The sequence below is a fragment of the Microcaecilia unicolor genome, chromosome 4, assembly GCF_901765095.1.
Source record: "Microcaecilia unicolor chromosome 4, aMicUni1.1, whole genome shotgun sequence".
In the NCBI taxonomy this organism is placed as follows: domain Eukaryota; kingdom Metazoa; phylum Chordata; class Amphibia; order Gymnophiona; family Siphonopidae; genus Microcaecilia; species Microcaecilia unicolor.
The window spans coordinates 144,971,231-144,991,292 of NC_044034.1; the positions used below are offsets into that span (position 1 = coordinate 144,971,231).

Below are 20,062 nucleotides of genomic sequence, written 5' to 3' on the forward strand. Positions count from 1 at the left end.
TGACTGGTGGCTGAGGAGGAAGGGTTAATCATAGTCATATCTCCAGAAAGGGAAGACTGTACACAACCATGAGGAAACCCCCTAGTGAATTCATTAATGTGGGATCTATGACTCATGATCTGTTACTGCTAGGCCAATGGCTCAGACCCAAAATGGACACGTGGCAATTTTCATTTTCCTGCACGTCTGTTTTCAGCAGAAAAAAAGGCATTTTTTGTAGGTGCGCTAAAAAATAATTCTGCGCACGCCCAAAACTACCGCATTTTTCAACACACCTTAGTAAAAGGACCCATAAGGAGAGAAAAAATGTCCAAAAAGTGTCATAAAGCACCATTTGGAAGTTCTTCTTCTAAAAACGTCTAAATTGGTATTTTCGAAACCTATTTTGCAGACGTTTATCTATGCAATTTGTCTGCAGTGTGTCCAAATCACAAGGAGGCATGTCGGGGGCATTTCAAAGGCAGGATTAAGGCATGCCTAACACTTGGACATTTTACAGCCCTAATGGAACAAAACAGGACTAAAACTAAGACATTTTGGTCTAGACCTGTTTTCAGAAAGAATAAGGCACAAAAAGTGCCATGAATGACCAGATGCCCACTGGAGGGAATCATGGGTGATCCCCCAATACCCCACCAGTGTTCTCAAGGGTGATCCCCAATACCTCACTAGTGGTCACTGACCCCCTCCCACTCCCCAAAAATGTAAATAAAATTATGATTTACATTGCCAGCCTCTGACAGCCTTAGAAGTAAAGGCAGGTCTATTATAACAGCATGCAGGTCCCTGGAGTAGTGTAGTGGTCGGTGCAGTGTACTATGAAGTGGGGAATTTGGGTCCCTATCTTTCACTCCCTGTCACACTTGTGGTGGAAACTGTGACCCCCCTCCCAAACTCAACAAAACCCTACTGTACCCCTTACCCATAAAGGCTATTGTAATGGTGTACAGTGGGGGGCAGTAGGTTTTGGGTGGGTTTTAGAGAGCTCAGGGGACTAGATAAGGGAGAAAAGGTGAGATGTGTACCTGGGAGCATTTTTATGAAGTGCTCAGAATTGCCCTCTAGGGTGCCCCATTGCTCTCCTGGGATATCTGGGGTCCCAGTCTACTAAAAATGCTGGATCCCTCTACATCCCAATGGCATGAATCTCTACGTTTTGCACGTATTCATTAAAAAAAAAAAATGAACCAAAAATCAAAACGTCTAAAGCACAAAACATTGTTTGAAACATTACCTTCCAAAAAGAAAAGATAGATGTTTTTCTTTTTCAAAAATGACCTTCTTTCTTATTCAGATTTTAGACGTCTTGTGCAAAACGTCCAAAATTGGACTTAGATGTCATATCAAAAATGCCCCTCCATGAGATTGATATACTAACTCAGAACCAATTTTTGGACTGGTCACTGTTTTTGTGGTATTTAGCTATATGATATAAATGATTTCCTGCTTTCTCTACATCCTGTAGGTAAACATCACAGGATAATTTCCTTGCATACCCACAAGTGGATCTTTTATGCACTTTAAAGAGGTCACTAGCCCAGTATTAGATATTCCTCCTCTGAGGGCGTCAAGTCTCACATCCATATCCCAGTTCTATGCCAGCGCTAAAAGTTAAAAAAAAAGGCCATATTCTGATTCCTCCTCCCCTTTTTAAAATTTTAACGTAACAGTGTCCCATTTCCCCTTCCTGGTCCCCAGTCTTACCCCAAATTGATATTCTGAAAAAGGACAGGAGTATAAGGGAACCACCTGTTCCCCAGGGATAGATTTGGATGATAAAAATAGCCATTTTTTGTAAAAGGAGTGTAGCACATTAAATCATGAAACACTGCTGGCATTTTAGTATATTTAATTATAAGAAAATCTCAAAAAATTGTATTGGTGGGTTTCAAGGCACCGGGACCCCACAACAATTCACTACACACCTATACGTGGAGAAAAAAACCTCAGTAAACTGACCTCCACCTACAATGCTTTTAAGGTGTAGGCACAGCTCACCATCATAGGAAAAAAACGCCTACGTCACAGTGTAGGAACGTTATCTCTCTTGGTCCCAATGTCAATACAGTCCACTACCATTCAAAAAGAAAGGCCAAAGGCGGTACAGGTAGGTCAGCGGAATAGAACACTCCACGGTAATACTTCCAACTCTCGCGTTCTTCTCAGTCTTTCAATCCAGCCCTTCGCCAATTATAGCACTCCCAGATGCCGGCAGGGAGCCCCCCCCCCCCTGTTTTGCTAAGAGCTGCGTCAGGAGAATCACATTAAGAATCCCAATCCCAATCCTGTGTTTCGGCCGTTTGCAACCAACAATGGGTAATTTTTGTATATTTGCCAACATTTTTGCAAGTCTTAACATATGAAGCCTCATGCAACTCAGTATATCAGCTTCTAGTTTTTCATTGATTTATCTCTATAAATATTGGTAAGTCACAGAATATATTTTGCTTTTTCCACAGCTGATGCCTTATTTTGTCATGGACATTTTTTCGACAATGTCAGGGCTCCCTGGATTGTTTGTGGCTTGTGCATTCAGTGGAACCCTGAGGTATGGCTTTCTGTACTGTGTATTAGTAATCCAATATTGTTCAGTGTATAATTCTGTATTCTTTTCTCGGTGATATGAAAATGTGTCAAATGCTTATGCTAGCACTCATCTGATATTTGTTGTGATGCAAATGCAGCACCCTTTGTCATCCCTGATGGAAGACAGGAAGATAACAGTTGGTTTTAAAGATTTTTTTTGAGTAGCACAGTATAGTAACACAGTAAATGAAGGCAGAGAAATATGATGTATGGCACACACACCTGCTTAAGTGTTCATATTCCAGACATTTACATGTGCAACAGATACATAAACAAGGGGCCTCGTGCATTTTTTTCAGGTTTAGTTAGGCAGAATTGCCCTTCACATGTCCTTAGTGAGATACAGCATACGAATTTGAACACAGGACTCTAACGGGGTCTTTTACAAAGGCGCACTAGCGTTTTTAGTGCCTGTTAATGATTAGCATGCATTAAATGCTAGAGACATTCAAAGAAATATATGGGCGTCTCTAACATTTAGCGCGTGCTTATTTTTAGCACATACTAAAAATGCTAGACCGCCTTTGTTAAAGGACCTCTAAGTGAGGCCTCACCAGTGTCTTTGTATAGAAACATTATGACTTCCTGCTTTCTGCTCAATTTGCCCCTTCTGTCTGTAGCTATCACCTTGTCCCATTGTTTCGCTGCCTTGAAATCATCAGACACTATCACCCCAAGGTCTTGCTCCTGGTCCATGCTCATCAGCTTCTTTCCTCCTACTGAATACACCCAAGTGCATCTTTCTGCACTTCTTTGCATTAAAGGCTAACTACCAAGTATCCAACTAGACTTCAACTTTTTGTGGATCATTTTTTATTTTGCCTATTCCCTCTGGGGCATCCATTCTACTATAGATCTTAATGTCATCTGCAAAAAGGCAAATTTTCCTTCCAACTCTTCTGAATTATCACTCGCAAAGATGTTGAACAAAATCAACCCTAGGACTGACTCTTGAGACATTTCAATACTCACCTTTCTTTCTTCCAAATAAATGCCATTTACTACTACCCACTCTAGTCTGTCAGCCAATCAATGTTTTATCCAGTTAACCATCTTAGAACTCTCCCCAGACTGGTCACTTTGTTTCTAGGCCTCCTATACAATGGCGTAGCTACATGGGGCCACGGGGGCTTGAGCCCCTCCAAATTTCCTCAGGGCCTCCCCAAATTTCCTCTGGGCCCCTAGTTTTGCTGGTGGGGGGGTCACCCAACCCCCGCCAGCTGAAGCCTTGTCCAGCGCCAGTCTCTGGCACCGCTGCGTTGCCTGCCCAGCTCTCTCTTCCCCCTCATGTTCAGCATGCTCCTTTTAGTGAAATTGAGCATGCTCATTTTCACTTAAAGGAGCGTGCAGGACTTGAGGAGGAAGAGAGAGCAGGGCAGGCAACGTGTGGAGAAGGTTTCAGATGACAGGGGTTGAGGACCCCCTACCAGCCAAGGTATTTGCTGCAGCAGTGGGTGGGGAGCGGCAGGGTAGCGGGGAGGGAGGTGGCGGTGGGGCGGCAGATTAAAATGTGCCCCCCACCTCAGGCTCTGGCCCCCTCCCACCACAAGGTCTGGCTACACACCTGCTCCTATGAGGAACTGTATCAAAGGCTTTGCTGAAATCCAAGTACACCACATTCTCTGCATACTCATTATCTAGGTTTCTAGTTATACACTTAAGTAAGCCAATCGGATTCATTTGGCATGATCTGCAACTGGTGAAACCATATTGCTTTGGATCTTGTAACCCACTGGACTGTAAAAAAAAATACTATCCTTTCCGTCAGTAGCACCTCCATTACTTTTCACACCACTGAGGTGAGACTTACTAGCTTGTTGCTTTCCTTTTCTTTGTTGCCACTTTTGTGAGGAGGGACCACATCTGCCTTTCTCTAATTAACTAGAACCTCTCCTGTCTCCAGAGGTCTATTAAACATATCCTTTAGGGAACCCACCAGAATCTTTCTGAGCTCCTTTAATATCCTGGGATGTTTTCCATCCAACCCAAACATGTGTCTGCTTTACCCCTGCAAGTCCCTCACAAACATCCTCTTCTGTGAATGGTGCTGCATCTGTTTCATTTTGATGTATTCTACTGGAATGTGATAATTGGAACAGTTCATTGCTTAAAAACAGATACTATTATGGACGTTAAAATGTCTGTTCTTAGGTTTTAAAGAAGAAAAAAAAAAGGGGGGGGGGGTCCACTCCTTCCACAATAACGCAAGCAAAGCAAACTCAGGGTGGAAGAAAGCCAAGTCCAAGTGACCAGCCCAAACACAGAGATAAGAGCTCCAAACAAAGTTTATTGGGTCCCAATAAACTTTGTTTGGAGCTCTTATCTCTGTGCTTGGGCTGGTCACTTGGACTTGGCTTTCTTCCACCCTGAGTTTGCTGTTCTTAGGTTTTATTCATCTGCAAAGTGATGTAATAACTACTATGAACATTTGTACTGACATAAACAAAAAGGAAAGTCTGGAACCCCCTCCTCACACACACACACACCTCCCAACAGCCCCACAAAACATTTCCAAGTGGGTAGAATCTTTAGTTTGGAATTCATTTTCACCAAATCATTTCTCAAGAATTGCAGTATGATGCCAAACATGGAAGTACAGAGGTCTTCAAGGCTCCATTAGTGACCAGTTGTAGAAATGGAAAATCACTTTCCACAGCCTAGCTTCAGCCTTTACATAATTCATTGGAACTGAGCTGGCTGGTTGTAAATCTGTCAGTTACAGCCCCAGAAACAAAGAGCAGGAGCTGAAGAGCCAGAAGTAAGTGTAGTTACTGGTTCTTCCCCAGGCTGGGCAAAAAGCTTACACATAATTAAATTGTGTTTCTTCTTTAGGCAAACAAAGAAATTTAGAAATAAAAATGTAAGAAGTTTGAATGAGAACAAATTGAATGAAAATGTAGTTGGGGGTCCTTTTACTAATGTGCATTAAAATTTTGCAGTTACTGTGCGTTAGTTGCAATTATTCAAGTGTGGTAACGGCAAAGCCTCCCTGTTAATTGCTGGGGATATGCTTTGGGATATGTGGATGAAACTTATGTGGGTCTTGATTGATATTCAGCCTTGACCCACATAAAGTTTGGCAGCCATTTGCTGTCCAGCCAGACCTGAATTCTCAATGTCAATGCCTGCACATGGCCTGACATAGAATATCCAAGGTTAAATTAGCTAGAAATAGTCAGCATTTAAAAAACCGCTGACTACTGATGACTCTATATTGACCGATTAAAGTCCTAGCATCAATATGGATGCTCATGTAACTAGATCTGCTAGGCAGGCTCTGGATGTTCATGCAACATCAACATTAGCATTGCTGGCTGGTTAGATTTACGGATGTGTTCTGCTCAGATGTGGGAAAGGTGGGGGTTACAGGAGAAAGTGGGGATCTTGTGTGCTCTAAGATGGTGGAATACAAAGAAGGAAGACAAAAAGTCTGCCCTGGATAAGCACTGTGATCTTTCTGATGGATCTGTGGTGCATTGATCAGCTGGACTGTGTCCTTCAAAATCTGAAAAAAGCAACTGAGAAAACTAGGGAGGAGGAGGGGGAAGGAAGGCTGGATTTTCTGTTTCTACCTTCATCTGCTATGCTAGTATTCCTTTATTTTTAAGATGTTCATAAGGAATGCATTTCAGCTTTCCTTGCAAGTATTCAAGGTTAGAATATGGAAGGAATGCAATATGTGACTGGAAGGCCATCTGGTGGCAGATGTCAGGAAATCAAATGTATTTCTTATGCTCTATATTTTCTAATTTATCAGTAAGCACATGGACAAATGAAGGAAGAATTTTCTCAATTTATAGAAATGCAACCCAAAATTCACCAGAAAAAATGTTGCCTAGACAATAATGAAGAAGATAGTGAATATAGGGTTTATCTCTTTGGTATTCACTCCCAGTCCTCAGGGACCACTAATAGGTTAGAGTTTCAGGATTTTCCAATGGAATACTTATTTTACACACAATGGGTGAATATTTTACAATATAGTTGTATTTAAGCAACAATGCATATAATACTGACAACTATTCAAGTACAAAATTCCTTTATTAAATTTCAATAAACAAAAATAAATTAAAATTCTATTAAACTCCTGATATATGCCCATCCACTCACACGCTTACATACAAAACACATCCATCTCTCACACACTTTCACCTCTCATACAAAATCACCAATCATTAACCTTCTCATCAATAGTGTGAGTTCCCAGCGACCCGTGTATGGCCGACCCCTGATGACGCTCATACAAGCGAAACAGAATTTGTGTAGGGTCATTACCAACACTAGCGTCTTTCCAGAAAAATTGGTTCCAAAGTATTGGATGAAGTATTACTGCTGACAAAGGATCTCATAGGCAGACTTGGAGTGTGACTGTGTGGGTGCCAAGGGTTCAATGCTGAAGGAGAAGTTGCTGAGATACAACGGTTTGGAAGTCTCTCATGTGTAACGCTGATGGTGATCAAGTTCATCATATTGTCTGTTTTGGAAAGATCTTTTCAACTGTTGAAAGTTATTTTCTAATTAACAATGTGGGTGGGCGGTTTGGTGCAGCCGCTCACTCTTTAAACATTTGTTTGAAGCAATAGCAGCAAAGATGAACTAATATACTTGGAGCTATACATCTGACTTAGGTAATAGCAGCAAAAGTTGAACTACGTTAATCTGAATGCAACGCTATGTATATTTAGTTGGCCCCTGGTCACACAATATATTATATTGATGAGAAGGTTAATGATTGGTGATTTTGTATGAGAGGTGAGTGTGTGAGAGAAGGATGTGTTTTGTCTGTAAGAGTGTGAGTGGATGGGCATATATTAGGAGTTTAATAGAATTTTAATTTATTTTATTTATTGAAATTTAATTAAGGGATTTTGTACTTGAATAGTTGTCAGTATTATATGAATTGAATATGCATGAGATAGATTTGCATACAATGGGAAGTGGTAAGCATGCAAATCTCTCTCATGCATATTCATTAGGGACATCTTGAAAACCTGATCTCTTGACAGTTCTCAAGGTCTAGGAGTGAAAACCAAGGGTTTGTCTAGTCATCCACACAGACACTGCTGTACTAGCCCACTTGCAGTCACAGAAATTAAACATAAGCTGAATGAATATATAAAAATGCAGAAAGTTCAAAGCATTTATTTATTTATGTGTTTGTTTGAAAGGACTTGATTGCACACCTTAATGAAACACCCAAACCTTGGTACATTAAAAAGGCCCTCCCTTTATCAGTAACCAGTATAAGCATATCAGTAGAGGAGTAGCACACTTTCTAACGTGCGGAGAATATTAATCTGGCTGTGGTGTTTTGTATTAACTGTAATTTTTAATAAGAAATTTTGGACAACCCAGATAAATGATATTACAGTAATCAAGTTGCCCTAATATTAAACTTTGGACTGCCAATTTGAATGCCACTTAACTCTCAATTGCCCTGGGACAAAAACTTAGATTTTGAGCCTACTGGGGACAGAGAAAGTACCTGTAAGTAATATGTAAACCACTTTGGGTGGAAATGCCCCTCCACATATATTTGTGCTGTAAGAAATCTGGTTATTTTGAGAGTGGACAATATCTCAAACTTCTTGTTTTGCATCACTCACATTTATGTGTTTCAGCACTGTAGCTGCCAGTATCAATGCTCTAGCGACAGTAACATTTGAGGATTTTGTCAAGAATATCTTCAAGAACCTCTCAGATAGGAAAAGCACTTGGATCAGTAAAGGCTTATGTAAGTACTATCACAGAGCCCAGTCCTTACAGCTTATTGGTTTGATTCAGGCACTTCCTGCTTTTTCCCTTCAGCCTTGCAGTAATGCTTAGAGGACCCTGGATTTTTTGTTTCTTTGTTAATTCAAGAATATGCCAGAAACATTCCAGTTTTCTCTGAATATTTCTGTGGCAGTCTTTCCTTGCACTAGCTCTCATGGTTAGTTCAGTAGGCTGAGAACCAGGGAAACAGGGTTCGATACTCACTGCAGGTCCTTTGTGACCCTGGCCAAGTCACTTAACTCTCCATTGCCCCTGGTACAAAACTTAGATTGTGAGCCCAGAGATAGTACTTGTAAGTAATATGTGGACCACAGAAATGCAATACATCAGGAACCTGATAAAGAAACATAAAGAAGCTGCAGGATGGATTCACTGCAGTCATGGATGAAGTGTTTTCTGCTCATGCAAGTGTTTGTCATCCCCATGCAAAACCGTAAACTTGAACAGCATTAGAGAGCTAGTAGATGTGGCGGAGCATTTTCGATATGATGACTAAGTCCGATTTTAGAAGTTTTGCAAAAAAAAGTCCAAAATCTGAATAAGAAAGAAGTTCATTTTCCAAAAAGAAAAACATCTATCTTTTGTTTTCGAAAATACTGTTTCTAACAAAGTTTTGTGCTTTAGATGTTTTTTTTTTTTGGTCCATTAAAAAAAAATGTCAAAGTGAAAAACGTAGAAAATCAAGTCATTGAGATGTAGGAGGGGTCAGCATTTTTAGTAGACTGGTGTCCCGGACATCCCAGGAGATAAATGGGACACCCTAGGGGGCACTGAAGTGGACTTCAAAAACAAGCTCCCAGGTACACATCTCACAATTTCTCCCTTATCTTATCTGCTGAGCCCCCCCCCCCAAAAAAAAAACCCATTACCCACAGCTGAACACAATAGCCCTTATGGGTGGAGGGGGCATCTATATGTGGGTACAGTGGGTTTCTGGTGAGTTTTGGAGGGCTCACAATTTCCACCACAAATGTAACAGGTAGAGGGAGATAGGGACCAGAGTCTCCCATGCCAAGGTGCACTGCACTGACCACTACACTACTCCTGGGACCTGCATGCTGCTCTAATAGACCTGGCTCTGACATCTGAGGCTGTTATGGAGGTTGCTAAATCATATATGTATTCACATTTTTGGGTGTGGGAGGGGGGGTCAGTGACCACTGGAGGGGTATTGGGGGGTCACCCCTGATTCCCTCTAGTGGTCATCTGGTCATTTAGGGCACCATTTTGTGCTTTATTCGTTATAAAAACAGGTCTAGCTCAAAACATCTTAGTTTTAGTCCTGGATGGTTTTGTTTTGTTCCATTATGGCTGAAAAACACACCCCTGACATGCCCCCTTCTGATTTGAATACACTTTTGACGGACTTCATAGAAAAACATCTAAAAATTGATTTTGAAAATACCAATTTGGACTTTTTTCTGAGAAAAACGTCCAAATGCAGATTTATGCCACTTTTTGGACGTTTTTCTCTTTTGAAAATGAGCTCCTTGGCCTCCATGAAATCTTCTTTGCACTATTCCTAGTGATGTGATAGAGGGCTTCCTGCTGCCGTTGGGAAGCCATTGTTAACTTATGTGATAGAAAGAAAGTGACTCTGACTGGAGACACCTGGTGATAAGGAATTGAAGAGGTGAGTTCCAAAACCTGTTAAGTACATTTTGTTTCAAAAATGAGTTCACACCAGAAACAGATTGCCCTCATAGATAGCCATAGCATGTGTGAAATTTGCACTAAAAGGCATTCAGTGAAAACATTTTCTTATGTTGGGTAGAATTCTTGAAAATAACTACTACTACTACTTATCATTTCTATAGCGCTACTAGACGTATGCAGCACTGTACACTTGAACATGAAGAGACAGTCCTTGCTCGACAGAGCTTACAATCTAATTAGGACAGACAAACAGGACAAATAAGAGATAAGGGAATATTAAAGTGAGGATGATAACATAAGGGTTCAGAACAAGTGAATAAGGGTTAGGAGTTAAAAGCAGCATCAAAAAGGTGGGCTTTTATCTTAGATTTGAAGACGGCCAGAGATGGAGCTTGACATACCGGCTCAAGAAATCTATTCCAGGCATATGGTGCAGCAAGATAAAAGGAACGGAGTCTGGAGTTAGCGGTGGAGGAGAAGGGTGCAGATAAGAGAGATTTACCCAGTGAACAGAGTTCCCGGGGAGGAGTGTAGGGAGAGATGAGAGTGGAGAGGTACTGAAGAGCTGCAGAGTGAATGCACTTATAAGTCAATAAGAGGAGTTTGAACTGTATGTGGAAACGGATAGGGAGCCAGTGAAGTGACACAATAGTGGAATATTAGTCTTGCAGCAGAATTTTGAACAGATTGAAGAGGAAAATAAATACTTGAATTTATCCAGAAAACAGCTTTTCATACTTAACAGGTTTTGGACTCACCTCTTCAATTACTCTTCCATCTTGGGTTTTTCCACAGTTCCATATTCAGAAATCCTCAGTGTCACTACATTTCCTCTCAGTTTTTCAATGGGCTCAGTTATTGCTTCTTCTTTCCAGCTGTTGTCAATCAAGTTCAATTTCCAGAATGCTAATGAGTTAGGATAGTCAAGCACAGCGAGTACGTCCTGAAGAGCTGATAGAAAGTCATCTATGTTCACTTATAACATAGTAACATAGTAGATGACAGCAGAAAAAGACCTGCATGGTCCATCTAGTCTGCCCAACAAGATAAACTCATATGTGCTACTTCTTGTGTATACCTTACCTTGATTTGTATCTGCCATTTTCAGGACACAGACTGTAGAAGTCTTGCCCAGAACTAGCCCCACCACCCAAACACCAGCCCCGCCTTCCAATCTCGGCTAAGCTTCTGAGGATCCATTCCTTCTGCCCAGGATTCCTTTATGTTTATCCCACGCATGCTTGAATTCCGCTACCGTTTTCCTCTCCACCACCTCCCGCGGGAGGGCATTCCAAGTATCTACCACTCTCTCCATGAAAAAATACTTCCTGACATTTTTCTTGAGTCTGCCCCCCTTCACTCTCATATCTTGTCCTCTCGTTCTACTGCCCTCCCATCTCCGGAAAAGGTTCGTTCACTTATAACAAAACCTGTTGCAGTTCTATTTGGTAATAAATCATCAAACCACATTAGCTGCCAATGATATATTGTCATGGTTTGATCCAGGATTTCTACACATAAAAGTGTGAGATGCAAATGTTACATCTGAGGGCAGGACCTGAGAGCTCAGCGGTCTCCAAAGCTGCAAAGATTCCAGGACTATTTGTTCATTCATGTGGAGCAACACAACTGAAACACTTCACAAAAGTGGAGACAGGGAAGAAGTGGGAAACTACAGACCAGTAAGTCTCACGTCAGTGCTAGGAAAAATAATGGAGTCGCTGCTGGAAGAAAGGATAATTAACTTTCTAGAAGCCGACGGATTACAGGACCCGAGGCAACATGGCTTTACCAAAGGAAAATCCTGCCAAATGAATTTTATTGACTTCTGTGACTGGGTGACCAAAGAACTGGATGAAGGACGTGCACTAGGTAAGTGTCCTAGATGTAATCTACTTGGACTTCAGCAAATCCTTTGATACGGTCCCCCACAGAAGACTCGTGAATAAGCTGAAAGGGTTGAACTTAGGACCGAAAGTGGTGAACTGGATAAGAAACTGGTTGACTGACAGGTGGCAGAGGATGGTGGTAAATGGAATCTGCTCGGAGTTCCTCAGGGGTCGGTTCTGGGGCCTATTCTGTTTAATATATTTGTGGGAGATATTGCTGAAGAGTTGGAAGGAAAGGTGTGCCTTTTGTGGATGACACGAAAATATCCAATAGAGTGGATACCCTGGAGGGAGTAGAAATGATGAGAAGGGATCTCCAAACGTTAGAAGAATGGTCAAGGGTCTGGCAGTTTTTTTTTGTTTTGTTACATTTGTACCCCGCACTTTCCCACTCATGGCAGGCTCAATGCGGCTTACATGGGGCAATGGAGAGTTAAGTGACTTGCCCAGAGTCACAAGGAGCTGCCTGTGCTTGAAGTGGGAATTGAACTCAGTTCCTGAGGACCAAAGTCCACCACCCTAACCACTAGGCCACTCCTCCAAACATGCAGTTTCCATGGCTGCAATTATACTACTATTTTACCAATGCACCTGATGCCACTTAGACACACAAATGCTCCTACCCACACCTCAAGGTGGAGAAAAAAGGCTTCAGTAATACCTTCTAGCCAGCCTGCATACACAGTTATAAGGCATGGGTTAGGTGTACCATCATTTTGCCTAAAAAAAAACTCCACAAATTAGAGGTATTTGAGTGTATATTAAAGAGTCCCAGTGACAAACTGTGCATATAAAGCGGACACAGAATGCCAAAATTCAATTATACAGCTCAGGTGTTGCAGCCCCTCAGCACTTATCTGACACTCCACTCATCCTTGTCAATGTGTCCAGCGCTGTGCAGCCCAATTCACCACCGAGTTGAGTCCAATTCACCCGACAGGGAGTCCCTGTTTCGCCAGAAGCTGCCTCAGGGGTTCTACTCCTGAATCCCAATTTCTGAGTCGAAGACCTGCCGTGTGTGTGTGTGTGTGTGGGAGCGAGCGTTTGTGGGTCTAAGTGGCATCGGGTGCATTGGCAAAATAGTAGTATAATTGCAGCCACGGAGGCTGCGTGTTTGGATATTCATATTTAAATTGGAAACTTGGGTGGACTTGAGTTAATATTTAATGCCATGAAGTGTAAAGTGATGCACTTGGGGTGCAGAAACCCGAAAGAGAGATACCGGATAGGATGGGCGAGATTAGTAAGCTCGACTGAGGAGAGAGTCCTTGAAGTGTTGGTGTCTGAGGATCTAAAGGTGAAGAAACAATGCAACAAGGCGACACCCGTGGCCAGAAGGATGCTAGGCTGCATAAAGAGGGGCATAAACAGCAGAAGAAAGGAGGTGTTGATGCCCGTCTACAAGTCATTGGTGAGGCCCCACTTGGAGTATTATGTTCAGTTTTGGAGGCCGTATCTTGCTAAAGATGTTAAAAGACTGGAAGCGGTGCAAAGAAAAGCTACAAAAATGTTATGGGATTTGCGTTGCAAACTGTACGAGGAGAGACTTGCTGACCTGAACATGTATACCTTGGAGGAAAGGAGAAACAGGGGTGACGTGTTCTGCATATGAACCTTTTCTGGAGACGGGAAGGCGGTAGAACTAGAGGACATGAATTGAGGTTGAAAGGGGGCAGACTCAGGATTAATGTCAGGAAGTATTTTTTCATGGAGAGGGTGGTGGATATGTGAAATGCCCTCCCGTGGGAGGTGGTGGAGATGAATATGGTAATGGAATTCAAACATGTGTAGGATAAACACAAAGGAATCCTGTTTAGAAGGAATGGTTTTACGGAATCTTAGCGGAGATTAGGTGGCGACGCCGGTAATTGGGAAACAAAACGGGAGCTGGGGAGACTTCTACAGTCTACACACTGATCGTGACTGAGTAGATAGGGATGGGCTGGAGTGTAAATTTTAAGGGGCTTCGACCTTAGCTCCAGAACTTAGTACAAGAACAGTGCTGGGTAGATTTCTACGGTCTGTGCCCTGAGAAAGGCAAGGAAAAATCAAACTCAGGTATACATATTGTGATAAACAGGCTCATTTTCAAAGCACTTAGCCTCCCAAAGTTCCATAGAAACCTATGGAACTTAGCCTCCCAAAGTGCTTTGAAAATATGCCTCAAAGTCACCTCCAGGATAGTTGGGTTAAGGCAGTTTCAGTCTGAACTACAAGTCCCAGAAGGCATTGCAGGCAAGGAGCCAGAGGGGGAGATGAAGAACCCGGACTGGACTCCTAGCTGCAATCAGGGAAGACATGGGTGTAAGCTGGCAGGTTGTGTAGAGTGGCTGCCACTAGCAGGAAAGAGAGTTAGGAAACCCTGTGTGCAGGAGCTCATCATTGGTCTCATTAGTCTAATGCTTAACTCAGCTGGTTTGGGGTGTGAGGAAGCTAATGGAAGGAGAATGATTGGTGGTGGTAGGTGAAGCCAGGGATTGATTAGGCAGGTGGGAAGGAGTCCCAGGAGTTCAGTTCAGGAGAGAGAAGCAGAAGGAGAGAAGTATTTGCAGGCTGAAAATCCTTGGGCAGGGAGGTCCCTAAAGTACTGAAGCAGGCTGAGATTACTTGGGTGAGAGGAAGTCCCAAAAGTATTGAATTCACTGTGAAGCTGATGCAGGGGAAAACCCTTGGGTAGAAGGAATCCCTAAAATATTGAACTCTTCTGAAGGTAAAGCGGATAGAAGGTAGAAAATGCTGCTTGGTGACTGAACTGTGATGATGAACTGAAAGAACTGTTTGTCTTGGGAATTGAATTACTGTTTATTGTGCACTGGATAAAGAGCCCAGACTGGAGCTTCTAAGCCTGTATTGAATCCTGGTATGTGCTGTGCTGCTGTTGGAACTGTGTACTAGAAACCTGCATGGAATAAAAGTCCTTAAGATTGAAGTTACTGGTGGACATCTATTTATTCATTGTACCGGGAGCCTGTGGCTGGAGGAGATTGTTCTATCCTTGGCTGCACAAGAGAGGTACCTGGTTACAATATAAAGTATCACATACCATGTAAAATGAGTTTATCTTGTTGGACAGACCGGATGGACCGTACAGGTCTTTATCTGCTGTCATTTACTATGTTACTATGAAATTTCACTGAACAGAGAATGCACTGTGATTTCATCCATATGGTAGAAGTTATACAGATATTCCCCCAGTGTTTCTGGTGTTTTAAATGCTTGAACCATAATTCTTCCTTCTCACCTAATAGATCAACCAATCAGGGCTCTAGAAGAGTCTACCTCTCAGTTTCCTGCTTTGAGCTGGGGTAGATATCCAGTGTCACTCTACCCTAGATAAGAAACAGCTGACCAATAAGTATTGAGCCAATATTCATCCAAACAATACCTGCTTAAAGATATCTAGATAAAGTTAGTCTGCTATTTTTAATTGCTAGTTAAAAGGCTCTCTGACTACACCAGTTAAAGATTTCTGGATATTTTTATCTGGATACCTTAGGCTAGCTATATCTGCTTTCTACATAATCTGTAAAAATTTAACCAGAGAGCTGCTGAACTCTGCCGCTATCTAGCTAATATTTAATCTTACCCCTGCCATGCCCTCGACTCATCATTTGAAACAGATATCTTTTGGGCAGAGATCTCAGTGCCCAGCTAGATGTTGTGGATTTAGCTGCCCAGGAAAATTTAAAATCAAACATTTATCTTGTTACCTTCTAAAGTTAATAGGATAAATGCTTTAGAATATTGATCCCAATATCAATCAGGAGAGTTCTCTTTAAACACTTACAGATCACAACGTCAATTCAGGTCCTTAATTAAATCCCATTTATAACTACCTGCTTTAATTCTTCTTGGCCATGGACTTGCTGTTTTAGCGATTATGTGTTGTCTGTCTGTTAGTCTTGAGTAGATTTTAAGCCCCAAGGAGCAGTGACTGTCATGGATTTATAACTGTGCACATGAGTTAAAAGTATGGGGGAAAATCTTATAACGGGGCACCTTGAGGTTAGTTCGCTGATGCTCAGTGTTGTGTGACACTTTTATAAAGGCATCTGTGCGCTAAGATTTTGTTATAGAATATGGGCATAAGTCGATTTTGATTGTGGGAGGTTAGGTATGAACAGTTGCACCAGGTGAAAATGTTCACACTTAAGAGGTCAATATTCAAATCGATTTACAGCCAGATGCACTAAACTTAACGAGCCAGCAACGTGGTTTTTAAACTGGTTCTAGCCAGTTTAACGCGAGATACGTCTTCCGCACCCTAGTACAGTCAATGGTAATAAGCCACCTGGATTACTGCAATGCACTATATGCGGTCTGCAAAGAACAGACTATCAAAAAACTCCATACAGCCCAGAATACGGCCGCCAGACTCACATTTGGAAAAACTAAATATGAAAGTGCAAAACCCCTAAGAGAGAAACAGCACTGGCTCCCACTTAAAGAACACATTGCGTTCAAGATATGTATGATTGTACACAAAATTATCCATGCAGACGCCCCGACCTACATGCTAAACCTAGTGGACCTGCCTCCCAGAAACGCCACAAGAACATCCCGTAAATTTCTCAATTTGAACTTCCCCAGCTGTAAAGGACTAAAATACAAGCTGATGCATGCCACCACCTTCTCTTACACGAGCACACAGATATGGAATGCTCTACCCACAGACCTGAAATCAATTGTCAAAATAAATAACTTTCACAAATCTCTGAAGACACACTTCTTCAACAAGGCATACAACGAGAACCAACAGCTTCACTAACTCACTCTCCCAACCCAACTAGTTATGAAAATCCACTTCTATTATCACCCGCCCAATCACTTCCTCTTTCTTCCCTACTTAATCTCTTCACACTACTAACTGTATCTGATATTCTGGAATGACAATGTCATTACAAAACTATGTAAGACACATTGAGCCTGCAAATGGGTGGGATAATGTGGGATACAAATGCAATAAATAATAAGTAGTAAACCGGGACATGCACAAAAGGGTTCTCCGAGCCATTTTCCTCTCACAGTAGCAGCTAACGAAAACGGAATGCAAATGAGCAAATTAGTATTATAATATGTATGCGATGCAATGCACTACCATTTCTGACCCCATGCACCATGGAAAACCTAGTGGGAGGTCTGCACCTCTCGTTGGGGCTGCTGTGAGGGAATCGGAAAGAAAATAAAAACCTTCTAAGTGCTCATCAGGGGCATCCTTCTAAAGTGCCTAATATGGACGTCCTTCACTCAAAACCCAAAAAGAACGTCCCTGACAAGCACTTGGATGTTTTTTTTTTCCAGATTGTGATGGGCGTCCTTATCAGACGTTTTTTTCTTAAGTGCCCGAAATGACCACCGCTGGAGAGAATCGGGGATCGAGACATGCGAGGATGTCCAAATCAAACTATTTGGATGTCCCTTTTGATTATGCCCCTCCAGGTCTCTCTTAGCCAATCACAGCGCATTTAGCTGACACCAGTGACAGCTAAAAGTGCTGTGATTGGCTGAGAGAGACCTGGAGGGGCATAATCGAAAGGGACGTCCAAATAGTTTTGATTTGGATATCCGCGCATGTCTTGATTCCCGATTCTCTCCAGCGGTGGTCATTTCGGTCATGTAAGAAAAGCACGTCTGAGAAGGACGCCCATCACAATCTGGAAAACAAAAACGTCCAAGTGCTCGTCAGGGACATCCTTTTTAAGCTGTCTTTGGCATGCGCATGCTCAGCTGGCCGACTGGAAGGTATGAAATCGTGTGCAAATGAGCTAACAGCGAGCAGCTCATTTGCCTGCGATTTCCTTCATGCATGCCCTTTCCTTACGATTCGCTAAGGGATCGGTAAGGAAAGGGCTCTTTATGTGGGGTTAGTGCATCTGGCCCTTAAACAGCCAGGAGAGGCTCCTGGCCATTTAAATCACTTGAAAAGGGCTATCTGGGGATAATCAGTGGCACTTAACCAGACAGTGCCTGTGAATATCCTCTCTAATCACCTATGCTGCAACTGACTAATTTATGGGCAGTTGGGGGCAGAGTCATGGTGGAGTGGAAACTTAGCTAGTTAGTAGCTATTTTCAGTGTACTAACTGTCTAAGAAACCATACAAAGTTAGGACAGCAAAATAGCTGTCCTAACTATATACAACAAGTTAACAGGGCACCGGTCTGAACAACTTCCTTATCAGCGGTCATACCCAGATATTCAGTGCCTGAAGCCGTGTGTGGCCGGCATTGGATATCCAGGGTTAGTTCAAGCTTACCAGTCGCTTACCAGCACAGGCTAAATATCAAGCACTACATAGTTTCCTGGAAGTTCCGTACATATGATGTAGACACACCTAGGCCCCTCCCATGCTCTGCCCATGTGTACACTCTCTTACAGTTACATGCTATTTTACAGAATGGCGCAATGTGCGCATACAGTGCACACACTAGTACATTAGTGCTATTTATCTCGGCCCTTCTGTGCGTATGGAGCATGTAACTATGCACACGCATTTATAGAACTGGTCTTGATATGCACAGTGTTCTCTGTGTGCACTTTGATGGCTTTTCAAAGAATAAATCAACACTTCAGCTTTGAAAATTGCCACAGGAGAACTATAGCTTACATTTATACCTGCTGTTTGAAACACAGAATTCTCTGGATTCACATATGCATGGTCCTTATATAGCACAAATGCCTATATGGATTCTATATAGCATGACTGAAATTGCAGGTGCAAATCCAGTCGTATTCTGGATTTGCGCCTACAATTTAATTACTTAACAAGCCAATCAGCACCGATAATTGGCAATTAACAAGCAATTATTTACACTAATTGGCATTAATTAGAATTTACATGCACAAATTGCTAGGTATTTTCTGTAAAGTGCAGAGCATAAATTCTGATCCGCACTGTCAAAATGGGGGCGAAGTCATGGGCAGACTTTGGGCATTCCGAAGATCTACGCGCATGGTTACAGAATACACCTGCTCTGCGCCTAACTTAGGCACCAGTATTTACACCACGTTTTACATGATGTAAATTGATGCACCTAGAATTAGGCGCAGGCATGGCCGCTAGGCGTATTCTATAAACCATGCCTAAATCTAGGTGCACTTTATAGATTACACCCAGGCGGAAATATTTTTGGTGCCAATTTTTCAGGCACCATATATAGAATTTAGTCCTGCAGGGGCAATTCAATAAAGGGGACTTAAAATTAGGCACCCATAATCTAGGCAATACGCTAGTATTTGTACCCCCAATACATTATAGAAGACTACAGTAAGTCAGCATTTAGGAACAACCACTTCTGATTGTTGCATTTGGGTTGTGTTTTACAAATAGTGATTCTAACAGTAACAATCATACATTCCAGGCATTGTATTCGGTGTCATTTGCACCTCAATGGCAGTGGCAGCCTCTCTCATGGGCAGCATTGTGCAGGTATGTATGTATCACATTACCAGTAATGTAGGCAGATCACACTTTTCTCCTAGACTTCAGGCTTAGGGCTGTTCACATTTAGACAATGTCCATGGCTGTGCTTTTCCAGGGGACTTTGTGTCGGTTTTCAAATCTGACATATGCATGGATGTACTTTCATTTTGGAAATTTGCTCTGACCGCCAAGTGCCCAGTGACATTTGCCGTTGCTTTTTTTTTTTTTTTACTGAAAGCAACACGTTTTCCTTCATTATGCTCAGAGACACCTGCTCTAAATGTGACCCAAAATATGGAGAACAGTCCATGTACTTTCAGCTGTTTACACATAAGAACCACTCCTCACCCTGTGAAATGGCTTTGAAAATCAGCCTCAGTACAGGGTGATCATCACTATCCCATTTCAAGCAGGATTGTTTCTTTTCATCTACAACTTGTCTTTAAAATCTCCGTTCTTATGCTCATTTTGCAGTAGCACCAGACATAGTGCACTGACAGGAATTCTGATAATGTAGGGGACATATTTCTAGTGCAGAGTCTCTTAAAATGTGTCTTGTCCAATAGGCAGCACTGAGTATTCACGGAATGTGCGGTGGACCGATGCTGGGGCTCTTTACTTTGGGAATTGTGTTCCCCTGGTCAAACTGGAAGGTAGGAACTCTGCTATAGCTAACTGATAATTAATGTGAACTTCCACTGATTTGTGTTTTGTGCAGTTACTGGAGGGTCAA

The 20,062-nt window shown here is 42.2% G+C and overlaps 1 protein-coding gene across 1 annotated transcript in view; it reads left to right on the forward strand.

Annotated features, from left to right (window-relative positions):
* Positions 1 to 20,062, forward strand: part of SLC5A12 (solute carrier family 5 member 12) — a 53,988-nt gene that overhangs the window by 19,120 nt on the left and 14,806 nt on the right. Inside the window, exons 8-11 of the mRNA XM_030200696.1 lie at positions 2,460 to 2,548; positions 8,208 to 8,320; positions 19,268 to 19,335; positions 19,896 to 19,982. Of these exons, the coding sequence (XP_030056556.1) occupies positions 2,460 to 2,548; positions 8,208 to 8,320; positions 19,268 to 19,335; positions 19,896 to 19,982 (357 nt within the window). The remainder of the gene's footprint in view (positions 1 to 2,459; positions 2,549 to 8,207; positions 8,321 to 19,267; positions 19,336 to 19,895; positions 19,983 to 20,062) is intronic.